The sequence below is a fragment of the Myotis nattereri genome, assembly GCF_964212035.1.
Source record: "Myotis nattereri genome assembly, chromosome: 3".
Classification (NCBI taxonomy): Eukaryota; Metazoa; Chordata; class Mammalia; order Chiroptera; family Vespertilionidae; genus Myotis; species Myotis nattereri.
In genome coordinates this window covers 127253117-127270148 of record NC_138077.1, presented here as the reverse complement: position 1 = coordinate 127270148, position 17032 = coordinate 127253117, and the positions used below count along the sequence as shown (strand labels likewise).

Here is a 17032-nt window from a genome sequence, read left to right as displayed (position 1 = left end):
GCAAAACTGGTTAGGGCAATTAATTCCCTTTTAATGTGCACGAATTTCGTGCACCGGGCTACCAGTTGGAAAATAAAATTTAGAGAGTAAGTTATATAGCGAATGTGATAACAAGATGTTAACTTGTGCAGTTTTTAATCTGAGAGGAATACAAAAGTGCCAGATCTATCTGGCTCAAGGAATAAAAACACATTCAAATCTTGGATCTTGGGTCATCATAATAAATTTAGTCCTGTCCTATTAGGAAATTATTTCTCTGATCGATGTTTTTTTTTATTACTTACTTTTTAATTACTTCTCTATTGAAGTGGATAGAGAATTTGTTGCAGGTATTCTGGGGACTCAATCTCCTGGACTCCTAACTAATATGTAGAGAAAAGAATCAAGAAATAAACAAACATGCACAGAAATTACTGGCCTCCACTTCTTTTTTAAAATATATTTTTATTGATTTCAGAGAGGAAGGCAGAGGGAGAGTGAGGTAGAAACACCAATGATGAGAGAGAATCACTGATCAGCTGCCTCCTGCACATCCCCCACCGGGGATTGAGCCAGAAACCTGGGCATGTGCCCTGGCCTGTGACTTCCTGGTTCCTAGGTTGACACTGAACCACTGAGCCACACTGGTTGGGTTGGCCTCCACTTCTTTTTTTTTTTTAAATATATTTTATTGATTTTTTACAGAGAGAGAAACATCGATGAGAGAGAAACATCCATCAGCTGCCTCATGCACACCCCCTACTGGGGTTGTGCCCACAACCAAGGTACATGCCCTTGACCGGAATCGAACCTGGGACCTTTCAGCCCACAGGCTGATGTTCTATCCATTGAGCCAAACTGGTTAGGGCTGGCCTCCACTTCTTAAACCAGCCTTCAAAAATAAGCCCAATTGAGGGTAGGAGCAGGGTGGTACAAAAATACAATTTCATATACTTATGTTCTTTTGGCAAATTTCTGTATAATTCCTGAAATATTGGCAGGTGAGATTATATGATGTCTGTGATTTGATTCAGTGAAGGGGGATGGAGAGCGAAGGAAGTGGTTGGGAACATTAATCATACAAAATTGGCCAATAGTTATACGTAGTTGAAGCTGGATGATAGCTACATAATGGTTCATTAAAGATTTTCTCTATTTTTTTAAATATATTTTTTTATTGGTTTTAGAGAGGAAGGGAGAGGGAGAGAGAGATCATACAGAGAGAAACATCAATGATGAGAGAGAATCATTGATTGGCTGCCTCCTGCATGGCCCCCACTGGGGATCAAGCCCGCAACCCAGGCATGTGCCCTTGATCGGAATTGAACATGGGACCCTTCAGACTGCAGGCCAACACTCTATCCACTGAGCCAAACCAGCTAGGGCTCTATTTTTTTTTAAATATTGGAAATTGTTCATAATAAAAAAGTATTCTGTGTAACACAATTTACTTCACTTATATTTGGAGAAGTTTGAATATTAAGATTCATTGTTGTTATACTGAAGGAACAAAAAAGCAAATAAGAAATTATTATAAACTAGAGGCCCAGTGCACAAAAATTTGTGCACTCAGTGGGGAAGGGGGGTCCTCAGCACGGCCTGTGCCCTCTCGCAGTCTGGGACCCCTCGGGAGATAACGACCTGCTGGCTTAGGCCTGCTCCTGGGTGGCAGAGGGCAGGCCCAATCCCTAGGTACAGCTGCTGGTTAGGCTCAGAGCAGGGCCGATTGGGGAGTTGGGGCGCTGCCCCCTGTCATGCACAGAGCAGGGCGATTGGGAGGTTGTGATGCCACCCTCAGTCATGCTCAGGGTAGGGCCGATTGGGGGGTTGGCGCACCGTCCCCTGTCACACTCAAGGCAGGGTCGATGGGGAGATTGCAGCGCCACCTCCTGTCACACACAGAGCAGGGCCAATCGGGGGGTTGGGGCACTGCCCCCTGTCACTCACAGAGCAGGGCCAATCAGGGGGGTTGGGGCTCCATACCCTGTCACACACAGAGCAGGGCCAATCGGGGTTGGGGCACTGCCCCCTGTCACACACAGAGCAGGGCCCATCAGGGGGTTGGGGCGCTGCCCTCTATCACCCACAGAGCAGGGCCAATCAGGGGGTTGGGGCGCCGCCACTCTCACATTCAGGGCAGGGCCGATGGGGAGGTTATGGCTGTACCCCGTCACACACAGAGCAGGGCCCGTGTGTGTGTGTGTGGGGGGGGAGGGTTGGGGCACCACACCCTGTCACACACAGAGCAGAGCCGATCAGGGGGTTGGGGCGCCGCACCCTGTCACACACAGAGCCGCAGGGCAATCAGGGGGTTGGGGCGCTGCCCCCGTCACACTGATCCCGGTGCCGGGAGACCTCTCAGCTCCGCTGATCCCAGTGTTGGGAGGCCTCGCTGCTCCGCTGATCCCGGTGCTGGGAGGCATATTACCCTTTTACTATATAGGATAGAGGCCTGGTGCATGGGTGGGGCCGGCTGGTTTGCCCTGAAGGGTGTCCTGGATCAGGGTGGGGGTCCCCACTGGGGTGCCTGGCCAGCCTGGGTGAGGAGATGATGGCTGTTTGCAGTTGGTCACACACCCTTCAGGGTGGGGGTCCCTACTGGCGTGCCTGGCCAGTCTGGGTGAGGGGCTGAGGGCTGTTTTCAGGCTGAGGGTGACTGAAACTCCCAACCGCTCCTTTTTTTCTTTCTTTTTTTTTTTTATTCTGGGCCATCTTTAGCTTTGAAGCTTGGCTCCAGCTCTTAGGCCTCCGCAGCTGAAAGTAGGTTTCTGGCCTTTGCTTACAATGTTGGAATCCTGCTGGCTGAAGCCCGGCGGACTAAAGCAGGTTTCTGGGGTTTTGTTTAGCTTCTATATTTGTAACATAGTTGCTTAGAGTTGCAGCTCAGAGGCCTGCAGCGGCAGGCGGGGAACGTTGGAGTCCTCCTTCACTGAAGCAAGCAAGCCTCATGTTAGTTTCAAGCTGCCTGGCTGCCGGCCGCCATCTTGGCTGGCAGTTAATTTGCATATTGCCCTGATTAGCCAATGGGAAGGGTAGCGGTCGTACGCCAATTGCCGTATTTCTCTTTTATTAGATAGGATTGCATCTAGAAAAAGTTGGTCATTTTTTTTCTTTAAAGAAGAATTATAATAGCCTAACTGTAAAAAACAATGGAATATTAGGTTAAGCTCCCTGGAGATCCCAAACCCATCTTTAGGTTTGGTGATTCACTAGGACTCAAGGGCCTCAGCATACAGTATACTCACAGCTTTCAGTACAGTGAGAGGATACAGAGCAAAATCAGCAAAGGGCAAAGGCACATAGGGCAAAGTCCAGAAGAAACAATATGGCTTTCATGAGTCCTCTCCCCATGGAGCCTCACAGGATGTGCTTCATTCCCCCAGCAGTGAGGTGTGGCAACACATGTGAAAAATCTTGTCTACCAGGAAAGCCCATTTGAGACCGAGTGCCCAGCGTTTTTACTGGAGGCTCTTCCCATAGGCACTTCTTCCTAGAACTTACCAAAATTACAGACCCTCCAGATGGAAAGACTTATTCAGCATAAACCACATTCTTTGTTAGGCACAATGAGCCATTCATATCAGGGAATGTTGGAAACCCTCCCAAAATCCAAGTTCCTAGGTACAGTCAGGGGCAGCCTGGCTAGCAGGCCCTTCTACAGATAGCAGCCTCAGGCCTGCTGTGTGAACTCCTTTCTCAACAAGAGCTGTAAAAACAGTGTATCTTTTCGAGACCAGGGATTAGACTGTACATGGTTTTATGATTTTATTATAAACTAGAGGCCTGGTGCATGAAATTCGTGCACTGGAGGGGGGGTCCCTCAGTCCGGCCTGTGCTCTCTCGCAGTCCAGAACCTCTCGAGGGATGTTTGCCTGCTGGCTTAGGCCTGATCCCCTGAGGGGTCCCAGACATCCCTCTCACAGACTGACATCCCTATCGCAGTCTGGGACCCCTCGCTCCTTACCCCCCGCCTGCATACTGCTCCTTACCACCACCGCTGCACTCACCAGCCATGAGCCCAGCTTCTGGCTAAGTGGTGCTCCCCCTGTGGGAGCACACTGACCACCAGGGGGCAGCTCCTGCATTGAGCATCTGCCCCCTGGTGGTCAGTGCACATCATAGCGACCAGTCATTCCACTGGTCATTCTGTCATTCAGTCGATTTGCGTATTAGAGTTTTATTATATAGGACTAGTGGCCTGGTGCATGAAATTTGTGCATGGGGGTTGCCCCTCAGCCCGGCCTGCACCCTCTCACAATCTGGGACCTCTGGTTCCTAACCGCTCACCTGCCTGCCTGCCTGATTGCCCCTAACTATTCTGCCTGCTGGCCTGCTTGCCCCCAACTGCCCCCCCACCGGCCTGATCACCCCCAACAGCCCCCCCCATCAGCCTGCTTGCCCCCAATTGCCCCCCCTGCTGACCTGTTTGCCCCCAATGGCCCCCCACCAGCCTGCTTGCCCCCAACTGCCCCCCCCCCCGCCAGCCTGATCACCCCCAACTGCCCTTCCCTCCTGGCCTGATCGCCCCTAACTGCTTCTGCTTAGGCCCCGCCACCATGGTTTTGTCCAGAAGACATCTGGAAGGTCTCCCAGAAGGTCTCCCAGTCTAATTAGCATTTTACCCTTTTATTAGTATAGAGGCCTGGTGCATGGGTGGGGGCCAGCTGGTCTGCCCTTAAGGGGGTTCCGGATCAGGGTGGGGGTCCCCTTGGGGGGTGGGGCTGGCCTGGGTGGGAGGCCTGTGGCGGTTTGCAGGCTGGCCACACCCCCACCAGGGTGGGAGTCCCCACCGGGGGTGGTGCCAGCCTGGGTGAGGGGTTGGGGCAGTATGCAGGCCGGCCATGCCCCCATCAGGTTGGGGGTCCCCACTACGGGGTGTGGCCAGCCTGGGTGAGGGGCTGATAGCTGTTTGCAAGCTGGCCATGCCCCTGTCAGGGTGAGGGTCCCTGCTGGGGGGTGTGGCCTGCCTGGGTGATGGGCTGAGCACTGTTTTCAGGCTGGCCACACCCCCATCCAAGTGAGGGTTCTTGCTGGGAGGCATAGTCAGCCTGGGCGAGGGGCTGAGGGCTGTTTGCAGGCTGGCCAAGCTCCCGGCTTTGTCCAGAAGGACGTCCAGGAGGCCTCCGGAAGGTCTCCTGGTCTAATTAGCATATTACATTTTTATTAGTATAGACTTGAGGTCCAGTGCACGGATTTGTGCACATTGAAAGGAAATTCATTAGAAGGTGGGGTGGGACTGGGCGAGATGGGCCAGACACGCCCTGGATCCAGCCTCCTACAGTCCCTCCCCGGCCGGCTGAACCTGGGGCGGCGCCTCAGCTCAAAGGGCATCTGCAGAGTGAGCGGGGTCCCTCCAGCAGGTGGGGGTTCCTTGGCCTGGCCTGCGGAGATCAGGCCAAAACTGGCTCTCCGACATCCCTTGAGGGGGTCCCAGAGTGCGAGAGGGCACTCTGCAAAGTTGCTGTTGCTCAGCAGCTCCTACATTGAGCATCTGTCCCCTGGTTGTCAGTGCACGTCATACCTATCAGTCGGTCGGCCAGTCGGCCAGTTGGCTGGTTGCTTAGCCTTTTATATATATATAGATGTTATAGAATATAGTTTTATTTCTTCTCACTCTCTGAAATACAAAATGCTTTTTTTCTTAGCTACAGAAACATAAAGAAAGAATTGCAACTTTTAGAGAGTTAATTGCTAATGAAAAAGCATTTCAAGATCAGGTTATTGACGTGAGTTTAACATTTACTATGTACTGTCTTTACCATATAAAAATACAATTTCACATTTGTATATTCTCTTGGTAAATTTGTTTAACTCCTTCTAGCTGTAAATGCTTCTTTTATTCTAGCCCCTGAAAATCTCTTTGTTTCACTAATAAAGTATTTATTTTCAAATACTCAAAGGATTGTGAAAGTATTGGAAGTGAGCACAAATATTTAATCTCAGGTTACAGACTTTGATTCAAATGAAACCAAGAATGTCAGAGATCCTACCTTATTGGGAGCCAAACTGGATAAGTACCACAGTCTAAATGAAGAGCTTAATATCTTGGTAAGAAAAACTTTTTGTTGCTTTGCTATCATTCTTATACATAATACCATTTTACTAACAAGTTTAAGAAATTGTCAGCCTACAAAAAATTTGCTTATTAAAATGGTCATACACTGGCATTGTGGCAGTATTATTTACCCACAAAGTATAGAATTGAATTTTGCATTTTCAGGTTTTGAAATTTTACATAATGTCCCATCTGATTTCTGTTAAGACCAATCAGATTAATTTCTTTCAAAATGTAAAATCAAAAGATATGTGCAATTTTTCATAGTGAATGAAACTTATTTATATTGTTGCATATGCTACCACCATCCTTATATCAATAGCTGTTTACAATAACCATGATTAAGGGGTGCTTAGGGAAACAGCACTCATAGTTTACTTTAGATAGCATCTAAAGATAAAGGCATCACTGAAAAGAAATAGTAATTATGTACCTTAATGGAGGTGTTAGCTAATGGAATGGTGTTAAACATTTTGCAGAATATAAGTATATCAAAACGAATTATATACCTTAAACTTACACAGTGTTATATGTCAATTATATCTCAATAAAGATGGAAAAAATAAAGGCAGATAAAACAGGAAAATATGTTAGAAGAAAATGGAAATATGATCTTGGTAGCTAGATAGTTATAGAGTTACAATCCAAGTGTATCCCACTATGATGAAAAGGCGGTTCATCAACATAATTTATTTTTAATAGCAATTAATTTCAGAAGTTTATCATATTTCTAAATTATTAAAAATAAGTATATATACTAAATTTATAACATACCCATTCATCTTTTTAACATTTTTTTATTTTTTTCCAGAGAATATATCTTCAGTCCTTAGGCTTTAGCCCCTTACATGGGCTTTGGTAGAGATCATGGGGCAGCACCCAAAGATCTAAATTGGGGTGGGGTGTTCAGTCCTTCCGGGCTTTAGGAAAAGGATTCCTGACCACCTTGCCGTGAATGGCACAGCTCACACAGTGGTGGAGTTTCACATACAGCTTAGGAAATGCTTAGGTGTGAGGACACTGGCTTTGGGAATGGCCCTAAAGCCTGTGGCTGAGGCCCCGACTGTTTGGAATGCTGAACTTCCTAATGGCCTTGTCCTTGGGCACACATTTAAGCAAAGTTGGTGCAGTGAAAAGGCTGCACATGACTGTGGCCCTTTTTGGCATGACCGTTGTTCCTTCTTTTCTTGGTCATCTTGGAAGAGAGGACCCAAGAGAGCTCCACTCACCTTTAAAAGAAGAAAACATCTATTGCTGTGAAGGCTTAAAATTTTCTTCTTTTCTAATTAATTTTTTTTTTATTAAATGAGTAATTATTGACTTTCCACAAAAGGTTAAATGCTAGTCACTGTGGAGATAGAAAGCTAAGTCAAACATAGCCCTGCTTCGAAGGAATCTAGGCAAGAAAATAAAATACATAAATAATTATTTACAAAGAGTAAAGGAAAAGTTGCTTGAAAAGAGATACAGTGACTCACATCTAAGAGGATGTTGTTTGTGAGATGACTGGAATTCAGAGGAGGAATAGATGATGGCCACATCGGAGAATCATGGAAGACTTTGTGAAGGGGATGGAGTTGGGCCTTGAAGACTAATAAAATTTGAGCATAGGGGTATAAGTGGAGAGCACGCAGTAAATTCTGTCATTCATTAGCAATTCTGTGCTTCTGACATAAATGAGATGAGAGTGGACCTTCATCTTTCCAGCACTGGGAAGCTGGAATGAGAAAAAGGCCACAAATGGGAGAGTGAGACATACTGTGTCACTTTTAAAATGTGCCCCAGTCTTTCTTATACAAACTATCTCATAAATAATCAATGAGGGAGAGAGTTCTTCATTGAAAACAGAAGAAAAGATGCATTTATAAAATTATATTTTGCATCCCTGAGTAAAATAAGGAATCTAGGCTGTTATAATGGCTGCGAAAACCTTAAGTTTAAGACTGACAGGGAGCATTTAATGAATAGGTCAAACAGACAAACACCTGAGCCTGCTGATCAATTTCAACCCCACTAGAGGTGAGACAAGCAAACCTGGCCTCCTAACCTGATGCAGGAGGATGCACACAGCATCTCTGAAGTAGTCTCACCAAAGCACTGAATGTGAAAGCCAGCTGCTAGACCTAGCTACCAGTCAACAGTGGATAGAGACATTAAATGACACCATGAAAACAGACCCCGAATGTGAAAAATTCTAACCAGTAAAGAATTGGCATGAGGAAAGAGAGGGAGAGGAATAGCTATTATAGACTAAAGGAGATTAGAGACAAATCAACCAAATGGAGCATGTGAGACCTGTGTATATCCTGATTTGAACAAACCCACTATAAAAAGATATTTGTGAGCCCTAGCCAGTTTGGCTCAGTAGATAGAGCGTCGGCCTGCAAACTAATGGGTCCTGGGTTCGATTCTGATCAAGGGCACATGCCAGGGTTGCAGGCTTGATCCCCAGTAGGGGGCATGCAGGAGGCAGCCAATCAGTGTTTCTCTCTCATCATTGATGTTTCTATCTCTCTCCCTTTCCTTTCCTTTCCTTTATGAAATCAATAAAAATATTTTTTAAAAACAGATATTTGTGGTCTGTCTCCAGAGCCTGCCTACCCAGGAAGGCTGCATGGCTTGTACTTAGTCATCCAGATTATTAGGGGGCAGCACTGGACCCGTACTCAATGTTCACTGCATATCTAATGCCCTTTCTACTATAGAAAACCTCTTTTTCTCTAGACCAGTAGTTTTCTAACAAGCTCCCTGTTGTTTGAATAGCGAGGCTCTAAAACCCCTAATTTGGAGAGAATTAAAAATGGCAGCAGAGTAAGTGGATGCTCCCAGGAATAAACTGGTATTATAACTAAAATACAGAAAAACGTCCTGAATAATCAACAGAAAACTCGCAGGAGAGAACCCTGACACCTGAGGACTGAAAGTGGAGACCACATAGAGACTGGTAGGAGGGATGGAGGCATGAAAGGTCTGGCTGGGTGCCCACAGACAGCAACTGAAGTCCTGGAGAGATATCTCAGCTGTGGGGGGTGGCTAATGAGAACTCTGGGATCTAATCCCCAAGCTGGGCCCCCCAGCAGAGAGCATCAAAACTGAGGAGGGTACCCACATAACATCTGGCTGTGAAAAGCAGTGGGGTGCTATCTGCCAGAAAGTAATAGCTGAAAACCCTCTTAAAGGGCCAATGCACAAAATTCCCTGTGGAGCCACTCACCTTGTGCCAGGAGAGGGACTGTGAAGTGGACTGGAGCTGTGAGGGCAGAAGCCACAACTAGGGATTTGAGGGCTAGAACTCAGAAGGCAGGCACCCCAAGTTTCCTGAGCTGAGTCATTCCCTCACACAGTGGAGGACATCTTTCCCACATAGACATCTACCTTGCCTGGGGGGAAGACAGTTGGCACATGCTATTGGAAAACACATTGCCCTGAGGCCACTTAAGAGATTAAAAATAACAAGTAGCCTCCAGGCAGTAGCAACTGCCCACCCTGTTGAAAAAACTCTTGCCACACCTGAGGACAATTGCCATGGTGGGAGGGGGGGGTGGGGTGCAGGCAATGCAAGTTGGAATCTTATCAGTCTGTAGGCAGAGGCAGTCTCTAGAGCAGCGGTTCTCAAACTGTGAGTCTCGACCCCTTTGGGGATTGAACGACCCTTTCACAGGGGTCGCCTAAGACCATCGGAAAACATATATAATTACATATTGTTTTTGTGATTAATCACTATGCTTTAATTATGTTCAATTTGTAACAATGAAATTGGGGGTCACCACAACATGAGGAACTGTATTAAAGGGTCGCGGCATTAGGAAGGTTGAGAACCATTGCTCTAGAGCAGTGATGGTGAACCTTTTGAGCTTGGCGTGTCAGCATTTTGAAAAACCCTAACTTAACTCTGGTGCCATGTCACATATAGAAATTTTTTGATATTTGCAACCATAGTAAAACAAAGACTTATATTTTTGATATTTATTTTATATATTTAAATGCCATTTAACAAAGAAAAATCAACCAAAAATATGAGTTCATGTGTCACCTCTGACACACGTGTCATAGGTTCGCCATCACTGCTCTAGAGGCTTTGAGTCTTTGCCTGATCTAATTAGTCAGAAACATTGTCCTGCACTAGAGATTGAAAGGTGTAGAGCAGTTGTTCTCAACCTTCTGGCCCTTTAAATACAGTTCCTCATGTTGTGACCCATCCATAAAATTATTTTCGTGGCTACTTCATAACTGTAATGTTGCTACTGTTATGAATCGTAATGTAAATATCTGATATGCAGGATGGCCTTAGGCGACCCCTGTGAAAGGGTCGTTCGACCGCCAAAGGGGTCTTGATCCACAGGTTGAGAACTGCTGGTGTAGAGGATCTATCTAATACATAGTCACAAACCCAAACAGAAAGCCAAAATGAGGAGACGAAAGAAACAACCCCTAAATGAAAGAATAGAGAATTCTCCATAAGAAGGGATAAATGAAGCAGAGATGAGAAACTGATCTGAAACAGAGTTCAGAGATTGATGGTAAAGATGCTCAACAGCATGAAAAAAGATATAGTAACTATGAAAAAAGAATAGTCTGAGATAAAGAATGACAACACAATAAAGACCACATTGGAAAGAATACACAGCACATTAGGGGAAGCTGAGAATCGAATCAGTGAATTAGAAGACAGAGTTGAAAATATCACTCAATCAAAAAACCAAAAAGAAAAAACAATTAAAAAATAGGAGGACAGCTTAAGGGAGCTGTGGGACAACATGAAATGTAACAATATTAGAACAGCAAGTGTGCCAGAAAGGGAGAAAGGCATAGAGAAGGTATTTGAAAAAATAATGGCAGAAAACTTCCTTAACCTGGTAAAGGAAAAGTCACTCAAGTTCAGGAGCCACAGAGAACCCCAAAAAAGAAGAACCCAAACAGGCCCACACCCTGACACATAATTAAAATGCCAAAAATTAAAGACAAAGAATCTTAAAGGAAGCAAGAGAAAAGAAAACCATTACCTACAAAGGAGTTTCCATAAGAGTGACACCTGATTTCTCATCAGAAACTCTACAGGCCAGAAGGATTGGCATGAAGTTCTCAAGGTAATGAAAAACAAGGATCTGAAACCAAGATTATAATATCCAGCAAGACTATCATTCAAAATAGTTAGTCAAATAGAGCTTCCCAGACAGAAAAAGGCTAAAGGAGTACATCACCACCAAGCCAGCTTTACAAGAAATGCTACAGGGATTGCTGTAATGAGAAGAAACAAAGGAGAAACCTAGCCATACAAAAATATAATGACAATATATAAGTACCTATCAGTAATAAACCTAAATGTAAATGGACCAAATGCTCCAATCAAAAGGTGTAGAGTAGCTCTGACTGGTTTGGCTCAGTGGATGGAGCATTGGCCTGTGGACTGAAAAGTCCCAGGTTGGATTCCACTCAAGGGCATGTTCCTTGGTTGAGAACACATCCTCAATAGGGGGTGTGCAGGAGGCAGCTGTTCGATGTTTCTCTCTCATCGATGTTTCTAACTATCCCTCTCCCTTCCTCTCAGTAAAAAATCAATAAAATGTATTTTTTTAAAGGCATAGAGTAGTAGAATGGATGCAAAAACATGACCCAACTATATGCTGTCTACAAGAGACCCACCTCAAAATAAAATACACACACAGGATGAGGGTGGAAGGATGGAAAAAAATTTTCCATGCAAATGGGGGAAAAATGCTGGAGTAGCAATACTCATATTCGACAAAATAGACTTTAAAATGAAGGCTATCACAAGAGACAACAAAGGTCATTACATAATACTAAAGGGATTGGTCTAACAAGAGGATATAACTCTGGTAAACATATATGCACCCTACATAGGAACACCTAAATATATATGAAAAAAACTTCTAGACTTTAAAGGAGAGATCAACAATACTAGTACAGTCATAGTAGGGGACTTTAATACCCCTATGACTGCACTGGGTAGATCTTTGAGACAAAAACTTAACAAGGAAACTGAGACTCTAAAGGACACACTGGATCAGATGGATTTAATTGGCATTTATAGAACATTTCACCCCAACACAGCAGAATATACATTCTTCTCAAGTTCACATGGATCATTCACAAAGATAGACCACATGTTAAGACACAAAACAAGTCTCTACAAGTTCAAGAAGATTGAAATTATATCAAGCATCTTCTCAGATGACAGTGGAATGAAATTAGAAGTGAACTACAATAAAAACACCTAGAAACATTTAAACACATGGAGGCTAAATAGCATCTTATTAAACAATAAATAGGTTACCAATGAGATCAAGAAAGAAATAAAAAAAATTTCCTGAAACAAATGAAAATGAACACACAACAACCCAAATTCTCTGGGACGCAGCAAAAGCAGTTCTGAGTGGGAAGTTCATAGCACTACATGCATACCTAAAAAAAAAGAAAAAGAAAAATCAGCAATAAACTATTTAACCCTACAACTTAAAGAACTAGAAAAGAACAACAAAAAAAAGCCCAGAGTAAGTAGAATGAAGGAAATAATAAAGATTAGAGCAGAAATAAATAACAGAGACAAAAAAGTACAAAAAATCAATGAGCCCTAACCAGTTTGGCTCAATGGATAGAGCATTGGCCTGCGGACTGAAGGGTCCCAGGTTCGATTCCAGTCAAGGGCATGTACCTTGGTTGCAGGCACATCCCCAGTAGGGTGTGTGCAGGAGGCAGCTGATCGATGTTTCACTCTCATCGATGTTTCTAGGTCTCTATCCCTCCCCCTTCCTCTCTATAAAAAGTCAATAAAATATATTTTTTTAAAAATCAATGAAACCAAGAGCTGGTTCTTTAAAAGGATAACCAAAATTGATAAACCATTAGCCAGATTCATTGGGAAACAGAGAGGACCAAAATAAATAAAATCAGAAACGAAAGTGGAGGAGTAATCACTGAAACCACAGAAATACAAAGGATTGTAAGGAAATACTGTGAACAACTATATGCCAACAAGCTGGTCAATGTGGATGAAATAGACAAATTTCTAGAAAAATACAATCTCCCAAAACTGAATCAGGAAGAATAAAAAAACCTGAATAGGCCAATAACTACTGATGAAATAGAACCAGTAATAAAAATACTCCCACAAACAAAAGCCCAGGTTTGGACAGCTTCACAGAGGGGTTTTACCAAACATTCAAAGAAAAAAAAACACCTATACTCCTCAAACTATTTCAGATAATCCAAGAGGAAGGAACACTTCCAAACTCTTTTTATGAGGTCAGCATTATCCTAATCCCAAAACCAGATAAAGACACTACAAAGAAAGAGAATTACAGGCCAATATCCCTGATGAACATAGACACTAAAATCCTCAACAAAATATTAGCAAACCACATCCAGCAATATATTAAAAAGATCATACACCATGATCAAGTGGGATTTATTCATGGGATGCAAGGCTGGTACAATATTCGCAAATCAATAAATGTGATACATCACATAAACAAATTGAAAGACAAAAATCACATGATCATATCGATAGATGCAGAAAAAGCATTCGACAAAATCCACCATCCCTTTTTGATAAAAACTCTCAGCTAAGTGGGACTAGAGGGAGCATATCTCAACATGATAAAGGCCATATATGACAAACCTACAGCCAACATCATACTCAGTGAGCAAAACTAAAACCATTTCCCCTAAGAACAGGAACAAGACAGGGATACCACTTTTACCACTCCTATTCAACATAGTACTGGAAGTGCTAGCCATAGCAGTCAGACAAGAAGAAGAAATAAAAGGCATCCAAATTGGTAAAGAAGAAGTAAAACTGTCATTATTTGCAGATGACATGATATTGTACATAGAAAACCCCAAAGACTCCATCAAAAAATTACTAGATTAAATAAATGAATTCAATAATGTAGTAGGATACAAAATTAACACCCAGAAATCTATGGCTTTTTTATACACTAATAATGAACTCACAGAAAGAGAAACTAAAAAAAAAAAATCCCATTTACCATTGCAACAAACAAATTAAGATACCTAGGAATATACTTAACTAAGGAAGTAAAAGACCTGTACTCAGAAAACTAAAAGATGTTGAAAAAAGAGATAGAGGAAGACATAAACATATGGAAGAATATACCGTGTTCATGGATTGGTAGAATCAACACCATTAAAATGTTCATACTACTCAAAGCAATCTATAGATTCAATGCAATCCAAATTAAGATACCAATGGAATATTTCATAGATAGAACAAACTCTTCAAAAATTCATTTGGAATACAAAAGACCCCAAATAGCTGCAGCAATCCTGAGAAAGAAGAACAAAGTTGGAGGGATCACAATACCAGATATCAAGCTATATTACAAAGCCACTGTTATTAAAACTGCTTGGTACTGGCACAAGAACAGACATATAGACCAATGTAACAGAACAGAGAGCCCAGAAGTCAACCCAAGCCAGTATGTTCAATTAATATTTGACAAAGGAGTCAAAAGCATACAATGGAGTCAAGATATTTCCATCAATAAATGATGTTGGGAAAATTGGACAGATACCTGCAAAAACACCATACACAAAAACAAACTAAAAATGGATAAAGGACCTAAATATATGACAGGAAACCATAAAAATCTTAGAAGAATCCATAGGCAGCAAAATATCAGACATATGTCATAGCAATATCTTTTCCAATACTGCTCCTAAGGCAATGGAAACTAAGGGGAAAATAAACAAATGGGACTACATCAAAATAAAAAGCTGCACAGCAAAAGAAACCATCAACAAAACAACAAGAAAGCCCACTGCATGGGAAAACATATTTGCCAGTGTTATCTATGATAAGAGTTTAATCACCAAAACTTACAGGGAACTCATAGAACTTAACAAACAGAAGATAAACAATCTAATCAAAAAAATGGGCAATGGGCCTCAAAAGACACTTTTTGAAAGAGGACCTACAGAAGGCCGAGAGACATATGAAAACATGCTCAAAGTCACTAATCATCCAAGAGATGTAAATCAAAACCACCATGAGGTACCATTTCACACCTGTCAGAATAGCTATCATCAATAAATCAACAAAGGACAAGTGCTGGCGAGGATGTGGAGGAAAAGGAACCCTCTTGCACTGCTGGTGGGAATGCAGACTGGTGCCAGCACTGTGGGAAACAGTATGGAGTTTCCTCAAAAAATTAAAAATGGGCTTGAGAGAAACCAAGATGGCGGCATAGGTAAACACCGGAGATTGCTGCCTCGCACAACCACTTCAAAAATACAACTAAAAGACATAACGGACATCATCCAGAACCACAGGAAGTCTGGCTGAGTGGAATTTCTACAACTAGAAGGAAAGAGAAAATCATACCGAGACTCAGAGAAGGTGCAGTGCTGAAGTAAATACAAAGGTGTGGAGGTGCATGTGGAGAGGGCTGGCGGCTGAGGACACAGTTGTCTTTTTCAATCAGGAGGGAGTCTCAGCCTCTGAGTTCCAGTTCCGGGCATGTCTTTGGGGACCGAGACTCACACGGGAGAAACAGCACTGTCTGGCATCGGTCAGAATTTGAGGGCAGCTTTCCCTCGGAGGCACTCTCAGCGATTGCCAGAACCTCTGAAGGCAGGACTGAGAGCAGCCATACTGCTGGCTCGCTCAGCCCGCCCTGTTGATCCCCTGAGACCCTGCCCCACCCAAGCCGTGCCAGGGGCTTTTGCATATGAAAAGCCCGGCCCTTTGTAATCTGAAAATAACTTAACAAACTGCAGCTGCCCCAAGGCCCCAGGGCAACTTACATTGCTTTACAGCTGGCTTCTGCTGTATAGCCTTAGGCAAAGGCTAGATTAGCACCTCCTTAGATCCAAGAGCCAGTGTACCCAGTGGTCAGAGTGGGGCCATCCAATTACAACTACTCAGATCTATAAGGGACACACTCAGGGGGCAGACTCAGTGAGCACCATAGCCCCTCTGAAGCAAGTCTTGACCCATAAGGGTGTCTTCAGCACAGAAATTCTTCCACCATAGACACAGCTGATTCTCACAGCCAATTGGCCTGGAGGTCAAATCCTCCCACCTTTACATACAACAATCAAGGCTTAACTACAACAAGACTGTGCACAAAGCCCACAAGGGGGTGCACCAAGAGTGTGTACCTCAGGTAATTGGGACACTTAGCACAGAAAGCCACTCTATCAACACAGCGAAGCACAAAAATGCCGAGACAAAGAAACAGGACACAAATGATAGAAAGGGAGGAAAGCAAACTGCTGGATATAGAGTTCAAAACCACACTTTTAAGGTCTCTCAAGAACTGTCTAGAAGCCGCCGATAAATTTAGGAAGGCCCTCGAAAACACTGGTGAGACCACTGATAAATGTAGTGAAATCGTCAAGAAATCTAGTGAGACCCTCAATGTTATTATAAAGAACCAACTAGAAATTAAGCATACACTGACTGCAATAAAGAATATTATACAGACTCCCAACAGCAGACCAGAGGATCGCAAGAATCAAGTCAAAGATTTGAAATACAAAGAAACAAAAAACACCCATCTGGAAAAGCAAAATGAAAAAAGAATCCAAAAATACGAAGAGTGTGTAAGGAGCCTCTGGGACAGCTTCAAGCGTACCAACATCAGAATTATAGGGGTGCCAGAAGAAGAGAGAGAGCAAGATATTGAAAACCTATTTGAAGAAATAATGACAGAAAACTTCCCCTACCTGGTGAAAGAAATAGGCTTACAAGTCCAGGAAGCCCATAGAACCCCAAACAAAAGGAATCCAAAGAGGACCACACCAAGACACATCATAATTAAAATGCCAAGAGCAGAAGACAAAGAGAGAATCTTAAAAGCAGCAAGAGAAAGAAAGTCAGTTACCTACAAGGGACTACCCATACGACTGTCAGCTGATTTCTCAACAGAAACTTTGCAAGCCAGAAGGGAGTGGCAAGAAATATTCAAAGTGATGAATGCCAAGAACCTACAACCAAGATTACTTTATCCAGCA

At 43.4% G+C, this 17032-nt stretch overlaps 1 protein-coding gene and 1 pseudogene across 2 annotated transcripts in view; one reads left to right on the top strand and one right to left on the bottom strand.

Moving 5' to 3' along the window:
• The window catches only part of CAGE1 (cancer antigen 1), a 77432-nt gene that overhangs the window by 17045 nt on the left and 43355 nt on the right, over nucleotides 1-17032 (top strand). The window contains exon 7 of the mRNA XM_081088269.1: nucleotides 5923-6027. Coding sequence (XP_080944395.1) covers nucleotides 5923-6027 — 105 coding nt within the window. The remainder of the gene's footprint in view (nucleotides 1-5922; nucleotides 6028-17032) is intronic.
• On the bottom strand, nucleotides 6879-7229 carry LOC308517202 (small ribosomal subunit protein eS26-like; annotated as a pseudogene). The gene has a single exon. The product of its transcript is annotated as a small ribosomal subunit protein eS26-like (transcript).